Consider the following 26,467-nt stretch of genomic DNA (forward strand, 5'->3'; position numbering starts at 1 on the left):
AACCCCTGAGCACCTCCAGGTGTGGTCTGAAAAAAAAAAGAAAAGAAAACAAGAAAATAAAAGAACTTAGGGAAGCATTTGGTTAAACAGACATTTTTGGTCACTGAAAGTGACCTTACCAGTGAGTTCTGGACAGTTGCTTCTCTGAGCATTCCTGGGTTTGCAGGTAGAAACCATATAGATCTTGATATTGTTGCTGCAATATTACGGGGCAGGCTATGCTTGCAGTTGCTTAGATGGAATCCTAAATACCTGAGGGTTTACATAGTCCAGAAGTTTGTAACTGCTCCTTCCAGCCACATCTCCTCACCTGGGAAATCACTCCATTCCTGCTGATGACTGTTCCCACAGAGAGGGGAGCCCTGCCCATCCTCTCTGCTTTCTCTGTTCTGCAGGGAAGGAAACGGGCTGGAAAAACACAATGGCAGATTTTGCTTCCCAGACAGCCTGGCTGAGACAGCAATTTGTCTGAGCACTTGTCTTCCTTTTGTTCCGGATCCTCAAACTCCATGGGAATCTGGGAATCTGGTGTTAAAACAGCAGTTACCTGTCCTTCCACTTTCTACTCTACAATTCTGAGACCATCAGCAATCCCCCAGAAAGAAGAATGACCTTACTGATTTTTGGTTTGTTTTGGGGACCATACCTGGTGGTGTTCAGGAGGTTCTCCTTGGCAGTGCCCCAGATCAAACTGGTGTCCCTGAATGCACAGTATGAGCTCCAGCTCTTGGAACCATCTCCCAAACCAAATGACCTTATTTTTATGTATTTGTTTATTTGGAGGCCATACCTGGTGTGCTCAGGGCTGGCTGCAAGACAAACACTTTATCTGCTGTTCTTATTGCTCCAGCCCTGAAAGGACCTTATTTTTTTTTTTAAGAGAGATTCTCTAGGGATACAGTGTCAGCATGTCTGTGGCTTATAACTAGTTCTGTAAAAATAAATAAAACTCATGGCCCGCAGAGGGGTGAGATTCGACTTTTAGTTGCCCCAGTGCCTCCCTGGTACCCAGGACTCTCAGTAAGCATTGCAGAAGGAGGGAGAAGAAATGGGGTGCCATTTTGTAAAGCCTGTTACTCTTCTTTTTTTCTTTTTTTTGGTTTTTGGGTCACACCTGGCAATGCTCAGGGATTACTCCTGGCTCTATGCTCAGAAATCACTCCTGGCAGGCTTGGGGGACGATATGGGATGCCAGGATTCAAACCAATGACCTTCTGCATGAAAGATAAACACCTTACCTCCATGCTATCTCTTTGTCCCCAACCTGTTAATCTTCTACCTTCCCCACACAGCACCTCCCTCCCTCCTCCCTCCTTCCCTCCTCCCTCCTCCCTCCTTCCCTCCTTCTTTTCTCCCTCCCCCTTTTCTTTCTCCCTCCCTCTCTCCCTTCCTTTCTTCCTTCCTCCCTTCTTTCCTCTCCCCTTTCCTCTCCTCCCTCCCTCCCTCCCTCCCTCCCTCCCTCCCTCCCTCCCTCCCTCCCTCCCTCCCTCCCTCCCTTCCTTCCTTCCTTCCTTCCTTCCTTCCTTCCTTCCTTCCTTCCTTCCTTCCTTCCTTCCTTCCTTCCTTCCTTCCTTCCCGCTTTTCTTTTCTTGCATTTTCTTTATCTCCTTCCCTCCCCTCCTTCCCTCCCTAAGTGAAATAGTAAATTTCAATGTATTTCAATGTAAATAATAAGTACTGTCATAACTTAAACAATGAGCTTTTCATAAGGGCAGGTAGCTCATCTACTTACCTTGGGTGAACTTTAAATTTTTTTTTTTTTTATTTTAGACACTTTGGCTTACAAACCATGTCTACAAACCATATTAATGCAGGATTTCATGCATAAAACATTTGAACAGCACACCCTCCACCTACTATTTCCCTTCACCATTGTCCTAACAAAAGGAAAGTCAAATGACCATGTTATCCATGCATGGCAGAGCATTGTTTAGGTAGAATAGCTAGCCATCAACATTTTTTTAAAGTTGGGCCTGGGATTGTAGTTTAGTGGTAGAACACTTGTCTTGCATGTATGAGGCCCTGGGTTAAATTTCCTAGCACTGGGCAGTGGAAGCCCTTTTACTCTTTCCTTTGCTTTTGTTTGTTTTGTTTTATTTTTGGTGTGGAGTTTCAACCCATTGTGTCCCATTTGGAAAACATGTACTATTTCACTGAGCCACATCCTCGCCCCAAACTTTATATTTGAAATTAAGATCAGAAAAGCTATTAATATAGGTAAAGACAGGGATGTTGGGCCAGAGATGTTGGACCACACCCTATAGTGCTTAGGGGCTACTTATTTGGAGCTCTGAAGTTGGGGTTGCTTCCAGCAATGCTTAAGGTCCCTTGTGGTGCTGTGGATCTGACCCCAGCCTCCTATACCGAAAGCCATGAGCACATAAAGCGCTTACCTTTCCTGTGACCCAACAGACATGATCCCTGGCACGTCATAGGTCCTTCAAGCCCCACCAGGTATGATCATTGAATGCTGCTGAACCAGGATTGATACATACATATATGTTCTTTAAAGTAATGCATATATAATATAAATAAATAAATAAAATAAAGTAATGCATATAATCTATTATTTTAGGAGCTAGGTCATACCTGGTGGTGCTCAGGGCTTACTCCTTGCTCTGCCTTCAGGTATCACTTGGGAGACCATATGGGGTGCCAGGGATTGAACTCGGGCCATATGCAGGGAGAGCACCTTACCCACTGTTCTCTCGCTTCTGTTCCCAAGCTGTTTCTGTCCTGTGCTCCTCTGTACCCTCGCATGTTTTGGGAAGAGGATCTTTCAAATGGTGTATTTGGGGGACACTTGTTGCTCAGGATCGTAGTGCTCTGATATTCTCTAGGGCCACCCCAGGGGTTCTTTTGGGGGTGAGGGGAAGGACATGCAATGCTGGAAGTCAAGCTCACTTATTGGGGTGCCTGACCAATAAATTCTTCTTGGCTCCATCCCTCCCCATCCCTGGTGTTTACAGTTACTTGTGTAGATGCTCAATAAATATTGTCAGAAGAAAGAAGCAGAAAATACTTGTTTGGTCTCAAGAGGTGTTTCACATTTCCACGAGAAAAGGAAGGGGACCTAAAAGGGAGGAGACAAACAGTTGAGATGGCAGCAGCTTGGAAGCCCTGGTAAAAGAAAGGTCTGGATGAGGTGCTGGCACTGAAAAGTGTTCTGGGGCCAGAGCCTGATAGCCTTCCTCCATCACCTCCCAACTAGATTTGTCTCAGTTCTAGACCAAAGTGCTGCTGCTGCCTTTTCTCCTCCTCCTCTTCTCCTATCTGTCTTTTTCTCCTTCTCCTTTCCACCCTCCTCTTTCTCCTGCTTTGCACGCTGGGATCACTCCCAGCCATATTAGGTGCCAGGGATAAAATCCAGGTTGGCTGCATGCAAAGTAAGCTCTATACCCTAAGTACTGTCTTTCCAGCCCTGCACTGGCTATTTTAGAGACATGTATTTTTAGTTTTGGACCACACCCTATAGAGCTTGGGGCTACTTATTTGGAGCTTCGAAGTTGGGGGTTGCTTCCAGCAATGCTCAAGGTCCCTTGTGGTGCTGTGGATCTGACCCCAGTATTCTATACATAAAGCCATGAGCTCAGACCATTAAATATCTCTCTGTAATCTTGATGTTAGAATAATTTCTTAGAAAAGGTTTGCATGGCCAGAGTGAATAGTATATATGGGAAAGACCTACTTTGCACACGGCTGACCCAGGTTCAATCCTTGGCACCCAAGGTGGTCTCCTGAGTCCCACAAAGATAGAAGAAAAGATTCCCATTTCTCAAGTGTTGGTGGTTTTATGAGGACCTGATTCCTTCTGTTTCCCTATCTGGGCTCAGAATCTCTTAGAAGAGAAGAGGAAGGAGATTGGAGATGGGTTCCCTTTATTGCTGTTATGGAGAAGGTGGGCCAGAGGGGCTACTGCAGGGCCTGCTGGGGAGAGCCATGTGTTATCTGTCCTTCCCTCTGCCCCCCCCCCACCAGAAGACTGCAGGACAGGCTGATTGAGCATGCACACCTATATTCTCTCGCAGGCTCATCGATTCTGTTCTTTTTTCCTTTGTGTTCCTTGGTTTCCTCCCAGCGGTGCTCAGATGCTGTTCTCAGCTCCTTGCTTGGGAGATGGGACCATGCTTTAGTGCCAGGGATGGAACCCAGGCTTCCTGTCTGCAAAGCTTGTGCTCCCATCCAAGCCTTTGAGCCTGTCCCCTAGTTGGGGAAGGGGGTTAATTGGCTAAGGGAAGCTTGTCCTGGACTGCAGAGATAAAATAGCTGGCAGGGTGCTGGCCTTGCACATAGCAGACCTGAGTTTGATCCCTGGCATTTCAGAGGGTTCCCCAAACATCCCCAGGCTAGTTTGTGAATGCAGAGCCAAGAATAATCCCTGAGCATTGCTGGGTGTGACTCCAAAAGGAAAAACAGAAAAGGAAGCTGTTTCATTGGCACTTTGCTGAGGTCATCCAGCTGGTTGGCAGCACATTATTTTTCTCTCACACTCAGCCCTTTGTGATGAAAGGAAAGGGAAAGGGCTTGATTTTGGACGGTTTGGTCTAGTCTCCAATCTGCCTCTCTGCCCTTCCTTGTCTTCAGTGAAGGCACCTGCCCAGAACTTACAAGAAGGTAATTTTGGGTAGGTAAGAAAGTAAGTCAGAGCTTACAAAAAAGGTAATTTTGGGAAGGTTCTGTCAGACCCAAAATATGTTGAACCCCCAGGGCTTGGCCACTTTATTTCCTCATAGTCAGCAACTGGCAGGCAGACAGTGCCAGTGAGGGCACTGACCAGTTCCTTTGTTCTCTGCCATCCTGGCATGGGGCCTCAGAAAATTTGGTGATTGTAGGGCTGGTTCTCAGCAGAGTGGGACTTTTTTTTTTTTTTTTTTATAAATTACCTTTATTTAAACACCGAGATTACAAATATAATTGTAGTTGTATGATTACAGTTATGTAAAGAACACCCCCCTTCACCAGTGCAGGATTCCCACCACCAATTTCCCAGATCTACCTACTCCCCACCCCACCCACACCTGTACTTGAGACAGGCTTTCTTTTTCCCTCATTCATTCACATTATGATAGTTTTCAGTGTAGTTATTTCTCTAACTGCACTTATCACTCTATGTGGTGAGCTTCATGTCATGAGCCGCACCTACATAGGAAGATGGGGGGAAATAAGGGTTGGGACTGAGGCAGTAAAATATTAGAAATGATTTTTGTAGGGCAGTATCAAGGTCACAATACAAGATGGATGTTATGGATATATAAAATATATGCATACAATACTATCAATAAGAAAACAAGGAAAAAAAATTCCAGTGACTGTCCCAACATAAACCAGTACTAGAACGGCCCACCCTCCTCCCAAAGCGCATTCCCATTAGTGTAGAGAGAGGTAGGGGGGAAGCCTCAAGCCTGAGGACCACTAAGAGTCCACCTGAACCCACTTCTGGCCATCTGAGCTGGCACCCAGGGAAGGCCTGGAGTCAGGGGAAAAAGACAAGGACGGCTGGGGACCTGCCAAGCCTCCCAGCACTCCCCAGGCCAGGGAGAAGGGCTCCGATATGGGGCCTCCCCAAACTCCATACCTGGCAAGAGTTGGTCTCCAGAATCAAAGAAGAAACCGGAAGCCAGATGTCTGCCCGCCCAGAATGGGACTTTTAAGTTGACTACTTTCATTTTGATCTTTTGCCTTTGGCCTATTGGAATGATCACTAAGGAAGGCAAGTTCTGAAAAAATAATTTATATCATGCACCCTTGAAAAGTTTGCTCTATGCCTGGAATTATTATTTGTTTGTTTTTTGGGACCATACCTGGTGGTGCTCTAGTTACTTCTGGCTCTGCACTCAGAAATCGCTCTTGGCTGGGGGACCATATGGGATGCTGGGGCATCAAACCCACGTTTGTCATCCTGGGTCAGCTACCTGCAAGGCAAATGCCCTACCACTGTGCTACCACTCTGGCCCCTGGAATTAATTTTGTAGTCAGGAGTTGTACCTTATTCTTCTGAACCGTGGGGAATGCATGACTTTCACTGTATATATACTCTTTCTTTTCTAAGCCATGTTTTCTCCTCTTCCCCTAGAATCTCTTGGTGTGATTCTAGGATACTTAATTTTTTCTAGGGAATTTTGTGTGTGTGTGTGTGTGTGTGTGTGTGTGTGTTTGGGCCACACCTGGCAGAGCTCAGGGGTTACTCCTGGCTGTCTGCTCAGAAATATCTCCTGGCAGGCACGGGGGACCATATGGGACACCGGGATTCGAACCAACCACCTTTGGTCCTGGATCGGCTGCTTGCAAGGCAAACACCGCTGTGCTATCTCTCCGGGCCCTCTAGGAAATTTTTTAAAATTTATTTTTGTATCACATCTGGCAGAGCTCAGGGCTTACTCCTGGCTCTGCACTCAGGAATCACTCCTGGTGAGTACCTGGGATATATGAGATAGCTGGGATAGAACCTAGGTTGGCCTGGCAACTGTCCTACCTCTCAAAGGGGCTCGCTTGAAAAGGTGTGTGCTTTTGTCTGGTATGGGAACTCTGAAGATGCTCTGGGGATGGGAAAATCGGTGACTATAGTGAAAGGGTGCAGGGAAGGTGAAACACCCCATCTTTGTCTGGCTCCTTGCATGTAACAATGGGATGAAACCATGTTGTCTTTGCATTTCCTTAGAGGTAAGCCATAGAATGCTTAGGCTAAGACCCTGTTGTTTCAGGCCAGGATGCTCAGGGGGCTGAGAATGCATCCACACATCCTGCCTATGCCTAATGCTGTGTGCACCCCCTCCTCTCTGCAGCCAGCTTCCTGCCCAGATCCCTCCTTTGGTGAGGTCAGCCCCAGGCGGTGGCCCCAGAGCTTTGATCTACTAGTTTCTTTCAGACCCCCTGATGCTAAACACTGCCCGAAAAATCAAAATCTGCTTCTCTTCTTTCTTCTACACAAGCCTCTTTATTCTGTGGGGTTTCTAGGTCTTCTAGTTGAGTCGTGTCGCCCCCCCCCCCCTTCACCCTGGGGAGTGGGATTGCCGGGTCACTGACCTCACCAATGCTGAGGAAAGGTGGGATGGGAGGGCATTTCCTTTTAGCCCTGGATTTCCTGTGCACTCAGAGAGGAAAAGGGAGCTGGAGGGAGGGGGTGTGTGCAAGCAAAACCAATTTGCTACTCAACAAAGACAGCTGAAATTGCTGCAGATTACTCTTTGCAAAACAAAACAAAACAAAACAAAACAAAAGTTACTTCAATTCTCAGGACTCCTGGAGGACATTTTTATTTATATACTTATATACTTATTTTTTGTTTTGTTTGGGGACCACGCTTAGCAGCACTCAGGAATCACTCCTGGTGAGTTCAGGGGACTTTATATACCAGTGGGGATTGAACCCAGGTAAGTGCACTATCCACTGTACTATTGCTCCAACCCCGGAGAGTAACTTTTATCAATGAATTAGTCACTTGGGTGATGTCACAAAACCTGTCTGCCTCTCCTTTATAACACAGATCGTTTATGTTGTTTATTTTATGTTATTGGTATATAGACACAGATCAGTGGCCAGAGACTGTTTCATTTCCAGATTATAGGTGCCCATCCCTACCTGCACATTTTTTTTTGGGGGGGGGGGCGAGTTTGGGGCCACACCTGGCAGTGCTCCGGAGTTACTTCCTGGCTCTGTATTCACAAATTGCTCCTGATAGGCTCAGATCATATAGGATACTGGGGATCCAGCCCGGGTCAGTCCCAGTTCGGCCATGTGCAAGGCAAATGCCCTACTGCTGTGCTATCACTCCAGCCCCACCTACCTGCCACTTTAAATGGCTACCTCTGCCTCACTTCTCCCCCTTGTAGTTTTTTGGATGACTTTTGTTGGCATAGGGTGTTAAGCTGGCGAAGGGCTGAATTGCTTCATATTTGTTTCCAAGGCAATTTTTTAGATTTTAAAAAAAATATATGAACGGGGGCCAGAGAGAGAGCATGGAGGTAAGGCAGCTGTTGCAGCTCTGTCTTTGGCTCTTTTTCTTCTAATAGTCATACAGACTTTGGGGATTATTTTAAGCATTTTATCCAAAGAAAACACTATCTTCCCCCCTCACCAATAAGACCTGATTTCATGTTACATTTCCTATTTATTTCCTGTTAAGATATCAAGCTATTTAGCCATCTTTTGTAATGTTGGGCATGTTGTTTCTAATTTCAGAATGAATTGTCTGAGGTTCTGGACAGATTACTCATTCCCTACAAAGCTGCCAAGGCTTGTAGGTACTGCAGTGCAAAACTGAGGTTGAATCTTGTGTCAAAACACTTCCTGTGACCCAAAACAATAACTTAGCTTGAGAGGTGCTTGCTTTGCATGTGGCCAATTCCCGGCACTGCGTATGATTCCCCCGAGCCAGGAGTAGGCTCTGAGCACATCTAGTGTGACCCCAAAACTCACCAACCAACCTAAAAACTTGTTCCCAAGTCTTCAGTATATAGTAGTGCCCAAATCCGAGGGCTTCCACTTGCTTCCATGTTTGACTCACTCTTTTTACCCACTTCTACCGAACTAACTACAGCACCACACTTCTCCTCTCAAAGCTTCCATTTTTCTATTTGCAGAACAGTCTCTGGTTTCTGGGTTATTCTAAGAATTCTGAGAGGCCCTTGTGGCGGGTGTGGCACTGATTTGGAACTCGAGGGCACAAGTCATGTTGGCTGGAAGCAGCCACCCTTCTCCCTGTCTTCACCCCCTTCCTGTGCTTTGGGCTGAGTGGTTTTTCTCCTTAGGTAGAAGAACAGAACATTGAGGCAGAATGGAGGAGGAGTTTGGAGAAGACGTTTCTGTTTCCATCTGCCTTCTAACTATGAAGCTCTGGCGGGTTTGGGGCACTCTCTCACCCCTTCAGAGTGGCCAGGCTGGGCCGAAATTGAATCAACAGCTATCTTTTCCCTTAGCTGCATTCATAGGATAGAGATAGCACTCAGGAATCACTCTTGGCAATGCTTTGGAGACCGTATGAATGATGGATATAACTGGGGCCCACTGTAGACACAAGGCAAGCACCTTAACCTTTTTTTACTGACTTTCCAACCCCTCCGGTTTTCTCTTGGTGTCTCTTACTCACCCCCTTTCTGGGAACCAACTTTTGGTAGTAGACATTTTCAAGAACTTGTGTTTATTTTCCTTTGGGTGTTTGGGCCACACCCAGTGATGCTCCAGGATTACTTCCTGGCTCTGTGCTCAGGAATTATTCCTAGTGGGCTCAGGGGGACATATACGGTACTGGGGTTCAAACACCCTACCCACTTGTTCTGTAGCTCTGGCTCAGGATTTGTATTTCTTACTCCATCTACGGCAAGGCAAGAAGGCAGGTGAGGACTTTGGTGTCAAAGAATTGCCAGACTTTATAAGGTGTTACTAATCCACAAGATTTCTCCTGAACTTTGGCTCTCTTAATTACTTGGAAGTACTTTCACCTCCCATAGGAAGTGATTCCTGAGATAAAACTAATGCCTGAGGCCACTCTTGTGGAAGTAGAGGCTCCTCATATGCACCCTATTACATTTAGGGTGCATCCTAAATGCACCTTATAACAATAGAAGACACAGATGTTTTCGGTGCCTGTGTGTGTCTCTGTCCTTTAGTGATATTTTTTTTGGGGGGGGCGGCACTCCCAGCAGTGTTCAAGACTTACTCCTGGCTCTGTGCTTCTAGAGGGCTTGTAGGACCATATGGGATGCCAGGACTGAACACAGATTGGCCTTGTGCAAGGAAAACACCCTATCCTCTATACTACCTCTGGCCCTTCACCTTGTATTTTGACTGGCGAATGCATCATTGTTCATAGGCTACCTCGGCCCTGCTTTATAAGGGCTGCCAATAGACTTAATCAAAAGAGCCATCTCTTTTGATGGTGGAGGAGGAGAATTTGGGAAAAGGGAGTGGATGGGATGGCAGCAAGGCTGATGTTGAAGCGGTTTAACTCCATGACTCCCTTCAGCCTTCGAGTATTATGCGAGGATCGAACCTCTGCCTTGCAAGAACTGCCAGTTCTCTCCCTCTCCTTGTTGGGGACTGTCTCTGGACCTCAGGCAGTATTAGAGGAAACTGTAGAAAAGTATCTGGGGCTGATTCATTAGTAAAGGCAGCAATGAATAAAAATCAACAATTTGTAAATCCTAGCTATCAGTGAGTTCAATGTGGCTCCCTACACTGATGTTTTCATTCTGAAAAAGTGGTTGTCACCTTTTCACCCAAAAGTGCTGAAGGGCCATTCTTTTTTTTTGTTTTGTTTTGTTTTTGTTTTTTGTTTTTTGGGCCACACCGGCAGTGCTCAGGGGTCACTCCTGGCTGTCTGCTCAGAAATCGCTTCTGGCAGGCACGGGGGACCATATGGGACACCAGGATTTGAACCAACCACCTTAAGTCCTGGATTGGCTGCTTGCAAGGCAAACACAGCTGTGCTATCTCTCCGGGCCCTGAAGGGCCATTCTTGACTCCGTGCTCCGTGCTCCAGGTGGTGTCAGGGCTCATCCCTAAGTTGTTGCACAGCTTGTGCACAATTCATTGAGCTAAACCCATTGTTATTTTTCAAATCCCCTTCTAAGACTGTCCACAGCAAGAAAGAATAACAATGCCTTTTGGATAGTCGGGTACTGCAATTCTGTTTGGGGGGGTCCCTGAGTCATAGTCATAGAGCTGAGAGTTATTCTCAGTAGTGTTGGAGGACCATGCAGAGCTGAGGATTGATCCTGGGGCTCCCGCTTGCAGAGCATGTGCTCCAACCTTTGAACCATCTCTCCGGCCCAGAGCTTGCTTCTGATTTTTCTTGGTGTGCTGTCCTATAGAAATGTCTTGATTCTTTTTCCCCACTCAAGACTCCCTGCCCTCTCTGTTCAAATCTGGCTCCAGCAGGCAAAGTGGTGACAACACTCTTGTGCCCTTGACTCCTAGATTTCCTGCTGTGGTGGGGGTGGAGTCTGGAGTGACCTGAGCTTTGGACGCTCCCAGCTGGGCCCCACCTGTCTCCTTGGCCTCTGCTTTTCTTCATGCTTCCTGTCTGGCTCGCTTCCAAACAGGCCTGCTCATTTCCCCTCTCTGCAGTCTCCCTTTATTGCAGGGCTCAAAGGTTTCAAGATGGAGATGGTGGGCTTGAGACCTCACCTCTAACTCTGGCCTATGTCTCTTGGGCTAACTGAATTAAAGATCCATGGCTCCAGGCCATTTACAATTGCTTTCACCAAAGGAAATGGGTGGCTGCCAATGACCCCTGGGGCCTTGAACTCACAGTTGAATCTAGAATTCAGAATAGGCCCGGAGGGGGTCAATCCCTTGGCCCTCTTGCTGTCTCTTATTTATTTTTCCAGTGAATTTCCTAATCTTTAAAGAACTGGCTTTGTGGGTACTTGAGAGTTTTAGCAATGATGGCACAAAGTATTAGAAAATGGCCAGGGAGGTTACTTCTTGGGCTGAATTCTTGTGTCACGCATGGGAAGCTCAGGTTAGATCCCTCTCTGATACCACATTTTCTCCCCCTACTGCCCCCCCACCCCAATCACCACTGAGGGATAGATACTCCTTAACCTAGAGGTAGGAGTAGCCCCTGAGTACCACTGGAGGTGGCCCCAAACCTGCTCACTCAATAAAGAAAGCTTACTGTTGAAAGGAACCTTAGGGACAGGAGAGATACTACAGTTTATAGGACTCTTGCTTGCACACAGCTAACCCAGGCTTGATTTCCAGTAGCCCATAGCTAAGATTGATACCAGAGGGGCCAGAGAGATAGCATAGTGGTAGTGTGTTTGCCTTACAAGTGGCCGACCCAGGACCAACAGTGGTTTGAATCTCGGCATCCCATATGGTCCCCCATGCCTGGCAGGAGTGATTTCTGAGCATAGAGCCAGGAGTAACCCTTGAGCGCCGCTGAGTGTGGCCCCAAAACAAAACAAAAGTGATACCTGAGCATATTAAGTCCTGAGCATCACTAGATGTGGTCTCAAACCAAAATAAAAGGACCCAAGTTCAGTGCTCAACAAAACCCCCCAAAAGTCCTGGTAGATTGCGCCTAATTTTATTTACCTGTAGTACAAATGATGCTAGCTAGGAACAAGTATTTTAAATCCTGAGAGAAAAAACCTTTGGAAAGCATACAGATGCAAAATGAAACAACCAAATAAGAGTCAAATAGGAATGTACCTTTGGTCAACTTTGGCTTTTTTATTTTGAGGGGAGTCCACACCCAGCAGTGCTCAGGGCCCCTTCCTGGTTCTGTGCTCTGGACTAACCCTGGCAGGGCTTGGGAGCATAGGTGGTGATGGTGATCTGAACCAAGACCGCAGCTTCTGTAGCAACATGTTAAGCAAGTCTCTCTCACTTCCTGCCCTCTCTAGTCTCCTGCCCTTTAATTTTGGTTTTTTAAAAATTCCTCCTCTGGGGGCCAGAGAGATAGCATAGAGGTAGTACATTTGCCTTGTGTGCAGAAGGACAATGAATCCTGGCATCCCATATGGTCCCCCGAGCCTGCCAGGAGTAATTTCTGAGCGTAGAGCCAGGAGGAACCCTTGAGCGCTGCCGGGTGTGACCCAAAAACCAAAAAATAAAAAAAATTAAAATTTCTCCTTTGGGTCAGGGAGATTGCTAGAAGGATCAGAGCTCAAAAGCCTGGCATGTGCAGGACCCTAGGCTTGACCACCAGCACTGCATGGCTTCTCAAACACCCCTAGGTATATCTCTGGTGGCCCTAGTACTTGGAGAGGGACCCCAAAACCACACAGAAACAATATCTATTGGCCATCTCACCTGGTGCAGACAGAAAGGACAGCAGCTGTAAGGGTAGAGCCAGGGAATGGTGGAATAATGCTTTTTCTGGAAGTTTCTCTTTTCTCACTTTCCTCATCAAGAATTGCCACTGGCCCTCTCCTGGCTGCCTGTTCTGTGGAAATCCCTTCATCCTTGTTTAGATTGTCCAAACTGCACATGGTACTCTCTTGAAATGATCAGGAGGGGCTGGATCCATATAGCACAGTGAGTAGGGCGTTTGCTTTGTACGTGGCCAACCTGCGTTCCATCCTCAGGATCCCATATGGTTTCCCAAGCTGTGCCAAGGAGTGATTTCTGGGCACAGAGCCGGGGGAGTCACTCCTGAACACCGCTGGGTGTGACCCATAAAGAAAAAGAAACAATCAGGGAAACTGAGTCCTTGCAGATAGCCCCCACCCCCCACCCCCTAAGGTTTATCTGTGTCCATTACTGACCTGGGATGGGTTTGGGGGTGGGAGGATTGTCTGGGTGCTGACTCACCTGCACCACATTCTTGTTTTAATCATCCAATCTGATTAGCCAGAGCTGGATGTGCTTGGCTCTGGCTGGGAGGCCTTGAAGAATTGTTCCTTTCTTTGTCCCCTGGCTCATGTTGGCCCGACCGCTGTGAAGTGGATCAGATTTCAGAACAGAATAGATTTTAATTGACTCCCTCTGTAAACATGTCAAACTGGGGTTTTTGAGAATTGCTGTAATCTGGTCTGTCTTGGGGTTGGGACCTCAGGCTGGCCTCCTCTGGGGGAGCCATGCCACCTCCAAGTTTGTTTTCTGGCTCCGAACAAGTGAGGAGCTGTTTGACAATTGGCACGCGACCTGTTTTTTTTTTTTTTTTTTTTTTTTTCTTTTCCTTTTCCTTTTAGAGGACAGCCATATAGGGTCTGGCAGGCTGGTAACTGGGGACTTTAAAAAAGTGAATTCATGAAAGGCCTGAGTGAAACGTCTCTAATGAGGATCGTTAACCATGATTAATCTTATTAACCTGCTAGTTCTGCACCACTTTTACTGCCCGGGGTGTGCGAGGGTATTTCTCGGGCATTTTGAAGGGCTTTGAAGGGCTTGTGTTCTTTGAATGGTGCAGATGCAGAACAGCAGCTTATAAAACGTTCTGGCTGTTGCTATCAAAGACCTTTTGTGTGTGCCTTTGCAGATGCCATCAGCTCTGGAAAGCCAGCAGAAACCTTCACGCAGATCAATAATAGTTCTACAAAGGAATAGCTGGAGGGCCTTGGGATCACAGAAAATCTGTTGGAAAAGAACAGAGCCCCTTCATTTGGGCTCCCCAGTCACCCTGGCGCAAGAGCATGTACAAACATTGTTGGGGAGTAGAGAGAATCAGTCGAGTCGGGTCTGAACTGCTGAGGTAGCTTTGGGGTTCCTGAGTGAGAGAGGAAGGCAGGCACTTGTGGTTAGGGCAGCTTCCAGGATGGGCCTGGAATAAGAGGGTTGCAGGGTGGGTTGTAAAAAAGGACATTTAGGCCTGGCTGAGTGGAAAGGGAGGCACGGTGCAAGGAGGTAAAGGCTGGAAGAATTTAAGGGCCGTAGTAAGCACAGCGTTATTCCCCCAGTGCATTGGGGGAGGAGGCGAGTACAGTATTTCATCCATATAAGGGTGCTGCCTCGGTCTATTTTTGAACTCGTCTTTTTTAGAAGCCTTCTAAAATACCCACCTAGACGCCCATCTGCTGTTCCTCTGGTCTTGGGGGACAAAGAGATTGTTTAAAATGTCAGCGTTCAGCAGATGTGCTTTGAGTTCACTAATACCCTGCAGTGAATGCAGAATCCTATCCTGAGTGAATAATTAATAAGAGGAAAGAAATACCTGTTCTGTGTAATAAAACATCCATGTGTTCATCAGGAACGAACACTGCATCATAAAAGTCTGTTCTTTCCAGGTTTCCTTGCTCTGTCCTGTACAAGGGCCTTCTTAACTAACATCCAGGTTTCTCAGAGCTCTTTTTCATTTTGTTTTATTTATTTATTTTTTTTTGGTTTTTGGGGCCACAGCTGGAAGCGCTCATGGGTTATTCCTGGCTCTGTGTTCAGAAATTGCTCCTGGCAGGCTTGGGGGACCATATGGGATGCCAGGAATCGAACCCGGGTTTGTCCCAGGTTGGCAAGGCAAACGTCCTACTGCTGTGTTATCACTGTGGCCACTCTCAGAGCTCTTGAGCCTTCTGATTTACTGGGAGTTCTCTGATGGGGTGTGGAAAGAGAACCCCGTTCTAACTACAGAGCATCTTTTTTTTTTTTTTTTTTTTTGGTTTTTGGTTTTTGGGTCATACCCAGTGGTGCTCAGGGGTTACTCCTGGCTGTCTGCTCAGAAATAGCTCCTGGCAGGCATGGGGGACCATATGGGACACCCGGATTCGAACCAACCACCTTAGGTTCTGGATCGGCTGCTTGCAAGGCAAGCACCACTGTGCTATCTCTCTGGGCCCAGAGCATCTTATTTGTGTTTGTGTTTAGAGGTATTCTGTGGTTCTTATAGTGTGGTGCGTGTCAGCCGACCCTTTTCCTTCACTCACTTTCCCACCCTGAGATCTAGTCGTTGGACTTTGTAGGAGGTGCAGGGGTACATCTGGTGGTGTTTGGGGGCTTCTTTATGACTGTGTGTTCAGGAGTGACCCCCCCCCACCCCCAGCATTAGTCAGGGGACCATATGTCCTGCTGGGGATTGAATTGGGTCAGTAGCATGCAAGGCCAACACTTCCCCTTATTATCACTTTAGTTCAAGAGCAGCTTCTTTGAATAGAAAGAGGTTGAGGGAGCAGCTCTGGCCACTGAGGCATGAACTAGAGCAAACATCACAGCTGCAGGGGAGGGAGCATTGCCTGCAAGTCCAACTTAGGGAGAATGAGTCCCTGAGCTTTTACATAAATGGAAATAAGCTTGAATGTCACTTAAAAAAAAAAAAAAAAGAAAAAAGTAACAACAAACCAATTAAAAAAAAAAAAACCACACAAAATAAAACAAACCAAAAAACCCAACCCAACCAAACACCTTTTTATTTAGCAGGGGAGAAAAATCTCAATCCTACAGCGGCCATGGACAGATAGCTAGAGTCCCAGGACGTGGCACTGACTGGTTGTTGGCCCTTGTGTTATGAGAGTATGACAGTCGCAGGGCGGGATGTCCCAGAAACCACTTTTCAGATTCTTTCCTTCAGGAAAAGACTTTAATTTGCTCTGGAAGAGTTGCCTCTTACATTGCTCTTTTCCCTTTTTTTGCCCTTGTGTTTGTTTGTGTTTGTGGGCCACACCCAGTTGTGCTCAGGTATTACTGCCCAGTTCTATGTTCCGGAAGCTCTCCTGGCAGTGCTCAGTGGACCATATTGGGTGCCAGGATCAAACCCAGGTTGGCTACTTGCAGAACAAGCACGTTACTTGCTATATTATTTCTTTGACCCTAGTTTTTATTTGTTTTTGGCCCACATTCAGCCACACAGGGCTTCCTCCAGACTCTTCACTCAGGAATCACTCTTAGTTGGCTCCAGGGATCATAAGGGATGCTGGGTATCCAACCAAGATCTGCCATATGCAACTCACACCCCCTACCTGCCATACTATCATTCTAATCCTAGTTAGGGTTAGGGTTGGGTAAGAGTTAGAGTTAGTGTTGGGGTTAGGACTAAGGTTAGGGTTAGTGTTAAGGTTAGGGTTAAATTTTGGGTTAGGATTAGAGTTAGGATTAGGGTAAGGTTAGGGTCAGGGCTAGGTTTAGGTTTAGGGTCACATCAGGGTCAGGTTTAAGTTTAGGGTTAGGGGGGGCCAGAGAGATAGCATGGAGGTACGGCATTTGCCTTTTATGCAGAAGGTCATTGGTTCGAATCCTGGCATCCCCTATGGTCCCCTGAGTCTGCCAGGAGCGATTTCTGAGCATAGAGCCAGGAGTAGCCCCTGAGCGCTGCTGGGTATGACCCCAAAATCAAAACAAAACAAAAAAAAGTTTAGGGTTAGGTTATGGTTAGTGTTGGCTAGACAGGGTTAGGTTTAGGTTAAGTTTAGGGTGAGGGTTAGATTTAGGTTAGGTTAATTTAGGGTTAGAGTTAGGGTTAGGGCAAGTGCTGGGGCTAGGGTAGGCCTCGGGTTAAGTTTAGGTTTAGGGTCAGGATTATGATAGTTCTTGGGTTAGGGTTTGGGTTGATTTTAGGGATAGAGTTAGTTAGTTAATTAGTTAGGGTTGGAGTAGGGTTAGGTTTGGTTTAGGGTTAGAGTTAGGGTAGGATCAGGTCAGGGCTAGAGCTAGGGTTAGGGTTTTAAATAGTTATTTAAGACATCTGTGATGTAAAAGGAAAAGAGCAATAACAAAAGACCCACAAGGAGGTGAGGCAGAGAGCATGAGACAGCCAGGCTATCAGCAGAGAAAAGATGGAAATCTTTTTGGTCCTCTCCTCCCCCCACATCATGTTCCTAGATATGAGTGGTTGATAGAGCCAGACCAGTTGACAGAACAAATAGCTGTTGAAGACTGGGGGTGTAGCTCAGTAGTAGAACATGTGCCTTGCATCTGTGAGGCTTTGTTTTGAATTCTTGGCACCACACACATGTGTGCTAATAGCTACTGAAGGATAGGTTGTATAACATATTCTCCAACCAGCTCTATAAGAAGATATATTGTGGGCCCAGAGAGATAGCACAGTGGCGTTTGCCTTGCAAGCAGCCGATCCAGGACCAAAGGTGGTTGGTTCGAATCCCGGTGTCCCATATGGTCCCCCGTGCCTGCCAGGAGCTATTTCTGAGCAAGACATCCAGGAGTAACCCCTGAGCAATGCCGGGTGTGGCCCAAAAACAAAAACAAAAAAACAACAACAACAACAAAAGAAGATATATTGTGGGGCTGGAGAGATAGTACAGTGGGTTTGATAGTCCAGGGTTCGATCTTTGGCATCTAATGTAGTCCCCTCAGCCCCAGTACTGATCCCTGAAAACACAGCCAGGTTTAAACCCTGAGCGTACCAGGTGTGGCCCAAAAAACCAAAACAAAAAATAGTTATCATTTGGCATAGAGGTGAAAAGTGCAACTCCAAGAAGTTAAGGTACCTTGATCACACAGCTGGGTATAATAGAGCTGGGGACTCAGCACTGTGGATAACTGAAACCCTTCACTTAGATGAAACAGGGACATCTGCCTCATCAGCTGTTCGCCCTTAAACATAGGCACCCTCAGCTGCGTGTGCCTGTTTGGGTGTAGGTTTTACCTAAAAATGTGATCTTTGATATCTCAGAATGACAAAAAGGTTAGCAAGTTAGCAAGAAGAGTGTAGACCAGTTTCCCGGGCTTACCTCACATTGTGGGGGCAGGCCCTTCTTCGAAGGTTCACAGGTGCCTCCATTTCTCTCAGGGAGGGGTGGGTGGATGAGGGGAAGGATGGATGCATGAATGGTGGATGGATAGACATTTGGATAGGGGATGGATTGATGGATGGGGCCATGCTTCAGGATGGTGCCACTCACAGATGTAGATGAGGGCAGTGCATGCCCTTATCAAAGAATGTTTATGGTAGAACCTTGTTACCACCATTGGGGACCTACCCAGGACCGGAAGCAGCCCCCCAGAGATTGCTGAATGTAAACAGAGTGAGGTGTGTCTCTCTTCAGTGTTGTGTAGAACCTCCAAGAAACTGAAAGGTGGGGAGGAATTATAAATGCAGATTGACCTTGTTGAAATGACAATGGATCCCTTCCCTTTCCAAACCACCTTCTCTCACTCAGGAAGCTCACTTGAGCCTTCACTGGCCTAGGTGCCACTGGCTGGTCTTCTGGATTCCTGGGATCTTGCTTCTTTTTTTTTTTTTTTTTTTTTTGTTTTTTTGGTTTTTGGGTCACACCCAGCAGCGCTCAGGGGTTACTCCTGGCTCTATGCTCAGAAATAGCTCCTGGCAGGCTCAGGAGACTGTATGGGATGCAGGGATTCGAACCACCAACCTTCTGCCTGCAAGGCAAATGCTGTACCTCCATGCTATCTCTCCAGCCCCGGTTCTTGTTTCTTTAAAAAAAAAAAAAAAAGCGCAATATTTGGGGCCAGAGAGAAAGACACTTGCATTGCATGTCGCTGACCTGGGTTCAATCCCCAGTACCCCATATGGTTCTCTAAGCACAGAACCAGAACCACAGTTGGGTATGGCCCAAAATCAATTAAACACATCTCAAAACAAACACAGTGCTGGAGATGGATCCAGGCCAGTGCTCAGCTGCTGAGCTTCATAGCATGGTTTCCTCTCCCAATTTTAACCCTCTTTTCCCAGCTCCACCCTATGAACCTGTTGTACCTGCTCTGGCTGCTACAAGCCCCCCTTTCCTTCTTCCCATAGCTATCACTGTCTCGCCAAAAGCATGTAGAGGAAGAACAAAAGGATTCTTCCCTAGAGAGGAAAGGGGTTTCCTTGTTTTAAGAGAGGAGGCATATGGGGTTGTGGGGGCACTAGGCCAAGATGCTCAGGAACCCATCTGCTGGAGATCAAACCCAAGGCTCCCACATTAGCATGGCATATGATCCATCTCTCTGAGCCATCTCCCTGCGCACAGTGGATTTCTTAAATGGCTACCGGCTTGGGACTTTCAGATCAGGAGACTCTGCACTTGTGACATGAGAAAGAAACCAGTGCATCCTATGCCAGGGCCTGGGCCTCCTGTTCCCAGCTCTGTTGCCAATCTGCTCCTCTCAAGGTCTTACCACTCTGGGTTGTTTCCCTCTGGAGCTTGGGGGAGTTGTTTGGTTGTTGGGGGGTTTGCATGGGCCACACCCATTCATGTTTAGGCTTGACTTACTCTTGACTCCACACCTTGGAATTATTCCCAGTGTGTATGGGATACTAGGGATCAAATCTGGGTCAGAAGCATACAAGGCATACCTGCTCCAGCCCTTTGCCGATCACTGGACTCCTTCCTCTGGTCCTTCCTCCCTCCATCATCACCAGCTGGGACTAGGAGCAGTCATTGAGGGGCTGGAGGTTGCACCTGGCATCTTCTCACCGGGACAGCACCTGGCACCCAGCAGTTCAGCAAATATTTGCAGTGTGTCAGCCTTGGTCTCTGGCCTTGGTGCACTGGCTGCCTTATCTGTTTACTCAAAAAGACAAGATCATGTAAGAAGATAGATATTAACACCTCTCAACAGAAGGAAAATAAAAATCCATTTGTATGGGCTCACAGCTGTTAACTAAAACCTCTATAACTGTGACATACACCTATCAAATTATTATATTAGGTGATTGCAATTTAGAAGGTAGTGATATCAGCTGGACACTATAGCCTCACAGCCTCTGAGTTTTACCTGCTAGGCTGGGTTGACCAGTACTGAACTGAAAAGTCAGGTTCTCCAATCCTGTGATCAGGTGCTCCTCAAACCAGCAGGACTTGGAAGTCACCAGGATCACACCCGGCAGTGCTGGGATGACTATAAGGTGATAAAACTTAGGGCCCAAGGGACTGAAATTAAAGGACTGGGACTATGTGCTTCTTAGGCCAGAGTCCTGGATGTGATCACTGACCCCAGGTGGCTTCCCAGATGCTGCCAGATGTGGCCCCAGCACAGACAAGAACAAGTGCTGAGGAGACAGTATAGGTGGCGCTCATGTGGCCAACCCCAGCATTGCCTGAATTCTAGAGCTTTCCCTGGAATGACCTCAGAACACAAAGCAGGAAATATCTATCAAGCACTGCCAAGAATGACCCCTTCCCCAAACACAAGTGCAGATTTTCACCCATGCGAGGCACATGCTCTGCCACTTGAATTCTACCTCACTTCTGGTTGATGTTTGATGATGAGAGAATCCTTTCTGGGAAGAAGGAGCTGGAGATCATCATTGGTCATCATTGTCTTGCCAGTCTATTTCCTCTCTCAGAAGACATATTGGTTGTCATGTAAACATGTTACAGGCCTCCCTATAACTAGGGCATATTTGTCTTTCAGTATTTGTCAGGGAGCTTTGACCTTGGGGTACTTAGTCACAATCTGTCTCATTGATAGTTTAGGTGCTATGTCCTGGGTCGTATAGAAGTCATTGTCAATGTATAGTGATGTGTTTAGCATGGTTTATTTTTGTTGTAGTTGTTTTTAATTTTGTGCATGTCTTTTGGGGCCACACCCAGTAGTGTTCAAAAGCTTACTCCTGGTTCTGCTCAGGGATCATTCCTGGTAAAACTCTGGTGACCGTATGTAGTGTCAGGGATTGAATCCAAGTTTGCAAATGCTGTACTATTGCTCGGGTCCTGGTACATGTACAAATATATAAATAGAGGTCATAGGATATGCTAACAAATTTTGGTTATATGTGTGTATGTTTTGCGTGGGGGGATGTGTAAGTTTTGAATGTGGGAGTCTTTGTCTCTGTCTTGAAATTTGTTCAAAATAGGCCCAGAGAGCTCAGAGTTGGAGCCCTGGGTTCTGTGGTTCTGTACCCCTACACTGTATGGTGTAGTTCTCAAAACCAAACAAAGAAATTGTTAATCTAACAGGTACTGTTAGGGGACATCAAGGAAAAGGTAACAGTTTTCCAAAATAATATTGAGTGATCATTTCTCAGCCTTTTGGCTGAGATCAAGTTTTAAGATCATATTGGGTGATTGGAGACATCCCTAGCAATATGGGGTTACTCCTGGCTGACGCTTAGGGATCTTTCCTGGCAGCCTTTGGGGAACCACGTGATGTCGGGGATTGATCCTGAGACTCCACATGCAGAGCTGAGATCCAGTCTTCCAGACCCCAAATTAGTTTTGTTTTTTTAAATTGGAAGACTGTATTTTGAAGGAATAGAATAAATTGAACATGAGAGAGAGGGGCGGGGAGAAGAGAGGGAGAGAGTTGGGGATAGGGTAGGGAGTTGGTAAAGAGTGAGTTTCGGGGCCGGGCGGTGGCGCTAAAGGTAAGGTGCCTGCCTTGCCTGCGCTAGCCTTGGACAGACCGCGGTTCGATCCCCCGTGTCCCATATGGTCCCCCAAGCCAGGAGCAACTTCTGAGCACATAGCCAGGAGTAACCCCTGAGCGTTACCGGGTGTGGCCCAAAAACCAAAAAAAAAAAAAAAAGAGTGAGTTTCAAGGTAAATTATTGCATAATCATTCTTGTGTGGTATGTAAAAAGAATCCAAGCTTATCTACATTTTTTCCCTATGATTGCTCATGTGTGGCCTGGTTTGTTTTTCTTCTAGGATGTGGAGAAAGAGAAGGACACTTACAGTTACCTCAGCAAGGAGGAAATCAAAGAGAAAATTCATAAATACAACTTAGCAGTCACGGACAAGCTGAAGATGACCTTGGTGAGTATCCAGAATATTTTAGTCTTAAGACAAACATAAATTTGCCAGTATTACCATTTGTATGTTTTAAATGGTCTGAATGGCATTTGGAAAATTTTACACTAGAAGGAATGCCTGACAGAAAAAAATAGAATATTTCTTCATCATTAAAGCTGGATTTTTGCAGTAGTGTTATCACTAAAAATCATTTAATACTTACTAAAATTGTATTTAGAACATTTTTGTGTGGGGCATGAGGAATAGTACATGGGTTAATAGTACATAATAACAGTAATACATAATAGTACATGCTGTTAGCTTTGGAGCTAGAGAGATAGTACAGAGAGGGTATTTACCTGGTACACAGCCAACCTTGATTTGATCTCTGGCATTCCATATGGTCCCCCAACACTGCCAGGAGTTACTCCCAAGTGCAGAATAAGGAGTAGATCTTGAGCATTGCCATATTTGCCCCAGTCACACACAAAACAAAACAAAATATTTTTGCCTTGTATGTGGCTAACCCGGATCATCCCTAGCAGCAACACCTGTGTTGGCACAAGAAAACAAAGCGAACAAAAGATTTTATGACCACCATTGGGTTTCCCACCTTCCCAGGGATTTTGGGCTGTTTAACAGATAAGCTTGATCCTGGTGTCAGGCCTGTAGATAAAATTTGTGCCCCAGAGTGAATGGAACTGAGATTGTCCTCAGCTGGTTGACAGGGTAAGAGGAAGGAGGCCTGGGAGTTTCTGCTTCCTGTGCAGTGTTGTTGCTTCACAAATCTGCAGGGCTGAACCAGGGGGCAGGGAGAGCAGTTTGGTTGTTAGTGAGAAGAGAGCAGAGGACAAAGTTGGAGTGCTCTCAGCCCTTGTCTCTAACTCATCCATTCAACTCTGGGCTTTCTTTCTTCTAGTATCTACTACTATCTGTGCTGGTTTTCTGGATCTTTGGACCCTTGCATCCCAGTCTATTGACTGTATACTGACATAACTCAGCTGAGGACACAGGAGAACTCTTTACAGCAGGCCCTCCTGAATCTTGTGATGTCCCTAGAAAGAACTTTTAAACATAAGCATTTATGGGCTAGAGAGTAGTTCAAGGGCTATGCATGGGTTTGGCACTCAAGAGACCTGAGTTCTATCCCCAGCACTGTATGGTCTCTCAAACATGAAGCAGGAGCAATCCTGGGTCACCAGATGAGACCCAAGCCCTCTCCCCTTGTGATAGAAGATCACTCCCTGTGAAATACTGTCCCAAGGGGAATATAATCTTAAGATTATTGGGTCCAGAGAGGTAAGACAGCACAGCAGATAAGGTGCTTGCCTAGCATGTGCCCAATGCTGGTTTAATCTCTGGCATCCTGTATGGTCCCTGAGCCCACCAGGCATGATTCCTGAGTGAAGAACCAGAAGTAACCCCTGAGCACGGTCCCAAAACAACAAAAAGATTATCTTATTATTTTAGCAGCACTCTTTCTTCTTTTACAAACATGTATTATTTTTTTAAATCAAAGCAGAAATATTCCACCCATGGAGATTAACATAGAGCAGGTTTCCTTATTTTTTCAGACTGAAAAAATATGGAAGGGGCAAAAATATTTATCATAGTAGTACTTGCTTTACACATGTGTGGCCCTGGGCTCAATTGCTAGCCTCACCCCCAAAAAGGGCACATACTGAATTCATGCTGTGTATAATTAATAGGTGTAGCTTTTAGTTTGGGGGGTTCACATACCCAGCTGTGCTCACAAGCTATGTGCTGGGAGTTTCTCCCGGCTTGTTTGGGGATCAAACAGTGCCAAGGAGCAAACCTGCCTCCCACATGCAAAGCATGCACTCAGTCCATTCTGTTCTTGGATATTTAAAAAATACTTTAAAAAAGCTGTTTAAAGAGGCACATGTGTTGCCTGGGTACATGGTGCTCGAGTACATGTTGCCCGCACCTTCCCCCCAGAGATGTGAATTTTCTGACTTCCATGCTGGGTCGGTTACACTGGGGCTCTTTCCACGTCTGGAGAATATCTCTCTCTCTCTCTCTCTCTCTCTCTCTCTCTCTCTCTCTCTCTCTCTCTCTCTCTCTCTCTCTCTCTGTCGGTTACACTGGGGCTCTTTCCACGTCTGGAGAATCTCTCTCTCTCTCTCTCTCTCTCTCTCTCTCTCTCTCTCTCTCTCTCTCTCTCTCTCTCTCCTCTCTCCTCTCTCTCTCCTCTCTCTCTCTCTCTCTCTCTCTCTCTCTCTCTCTCTCTCTCTTACACTGGGGCTCTTTCCACGTCTGGAGAATCTCTCTCTCTCCCCCCTCCCCCTTCTCTCCCCCCTCTCCCCTCTCTCTCCCCCCCTCTCTCTCTCCCTTCCTCTTTCCCTCTTTCCCTCTTTCTCTCTCTCTCTCTCTCTCTCACTTTTTTTTTTTTTTAGTTTTTTAGTTTTTTGGTCACACCCTGCAGCGCTCAGGGGTTACTCTTGGCTCTATTGCTCCTGGCAGTCTCGAGGGACCATATGGGATGCCGGGATTCGAACCACCATCCTTCTGCATGCAAAGCAAAAGCCCTATTTCCATGCTATCTCTCTGGCCCCTTACTGTCTGTCTTAGCCTCTCCTTCTCTTCCTCAGTACCTGCAAACAAAATGTATTTTTTACTTAAAAAAAAAAAAAAAAAAAAAGGTTAGGAGAGATAGCACAGCAGTAGTATGTTTGCCTTGCATGTGGCCAACCTGGGACGGACCCGGGTTTGATTCCTGGCATCCCATATGGTCCCCTGAACCTACCAGGAGTGATTTCTGAGCACTGAGCCATGAGTAACCCCCGAGCGTCCCTAGGTGTAGCCCAAAATTAAACAAACGAATAATAAAATTTTATAAGAAAAAATAAGAAAAAAATAAAAAAATAAGTAAAAAGAGAGAGAGAAAGAATAGAAGGGATGAAGATTGTGACCCTGGGGTCACTCCTGTCAGTGCTCAGTCACATGCAAGACACTTGCCTATGTTCTCTCCTCTCCGGTTCCCAGAGAGGTAACACTTAAATGTACCATGTTAAGACCAACAAAAGGTACTTATAAGATGGATATTATGGGGCCAGAGATATAGTACAGTATAGAACTTTCCTTGTTACTTGGCTCACCTAGGTTTGATTCCTGAGCATAGAACCAGGAGTGAGTAACCCCTGAACATCACCGAGTTACCCCCCAAAAGATGTGGTATTATATACATTGTAGCTTGAATTTATTTTTCAAACACTGCTAAGGGGCCAGGGAGGTGGTGCAAAGGACTAGTGGTGCTTTGCATGCAGGAGCCTGAGTTCAGTCACTAGTAACTGATACTAGTCTTCCAGCACCACTGGAATGAACCCCTATTTATCCCCCTCAAAAATAACCCCTAGAAACCATTTGAACATTTTTGGTAAAAATGATTTTCGTTCAGGGAGCCTGAGCAATAGCACAACCTTAGGGTATTTACCTTGCATCCGGGTTCATTCCCGGCATCCCATATGGTCCCCTGAGCCTGCCAGGAGTGATTTCTGAGCATTGAGCCGGGAATAACCCCTGAGTGCCTCCGGATGTCATCCCAAAATAAACAAACAATAAAAACAACACCCCCCCAATGTATTGGATTCCAAACCATTTGAACCTATTTTGTGGGGTATGGGAGGAGGTATGGGCCACATCTGGCAGTGCTCAGGGTTTGTCCCTGCCTCTGTGCCCAAGGATCACTCCTGACAGCTCAGGGAACCATACAGGGTGCAGGAGATTGAACCTGGGTCCGACACATGCAAAACAGGTACCTTACCTGCCAGTTTATGTCTTCAGCCCTAATTAATGCCCATAATAATAATAGCCGTTTTATTTTTATTTCTTTTATTTTTTATTTTTTTTTTTTTGGTTTTTGGGCCACACCCGGTAACGCTCAGGGTTACTCCTGGCTATGTGCTCAGAAGTTGCTCCTGGCTTGGGGGATCATATGGGACACCGGGGGATCGAACTGCGGTCCGTCCAAGGCTAGCGCAGGCAAGGCAGGCACCTTACCTTTAGCGCCACCGCCCGGCCCCTATTTTTATTTTTTTGCTTGTTTTTGGGTCACTCCTGGCAGCACTCGGATTACTCCCGGCCTTACGCTCAGAAATTGCTCCTGGCAGGCTCGGGGAACCATACGGGATGCTGGGATTCGAACCACCATCCTTTTGCACGCAAGACAAACACACCACCTCTGTGCTATCTCTCCGGCCCTGTCGTAGCCAGTTTATTTGCTTCCCCTGCACCTTTATTGGTCTGAGTGTTTCAAGCTCTCAGAGTAGATGTTGATTTGTTGGTCACATAGGCAGGTCTGAAGGCAGCTTTCCTGAATTTGCGGTCTGGGTTGCATTCCTGCAGTTACAGGGACCTTGTAGCTTGGACATGTAGCTGCAGAAGAGTGAGTCGCAGCCTGTGCACCGCATCTGCTCACAGACTGTCCTCTGGAACCC

At 46.5% G+C, this 26,467-nt stretch overlaps 1 protein-coding gene across 1 annotated transcript in view; it reads left to right on the top strand.

The window, feature by feature from the left end:
* The window catches only part of RASSF3 (Ras association domain family member 3), a 96,098-nt gene that overhangs the window by 63,262 nt on the left and 6,369 nt on the right, over positions 1-26,467 (top strand). The window contains exon 2 of the mRNA XM_049782772.1: positions 21,927-22,034. Within this exon, the coding sequence (XP_049638729.1) occupies positions 21,927-22,034 (108 nt within the window). The remainder of the gene's footprint in view (positions 1-21,926; positions 22,035-26,467) is intronic.

The sequence above is a fragment of the Suncus etruscus genome, chromosome 11 (genome assembly GCF_024139225.1).
Source record: "Suncus etruscus isolate mSunEtr1 chromosome 11, mSunEtr1.pri.cur, whole genome shotgun sequence".
NCBI classification, from domain to species: domain Eukaryota; kingdom Metazoa; phylum Chordata; class Mammalia; order Eulipotyphla; family Soricidae; genus Suncus; species Suncus etruscus.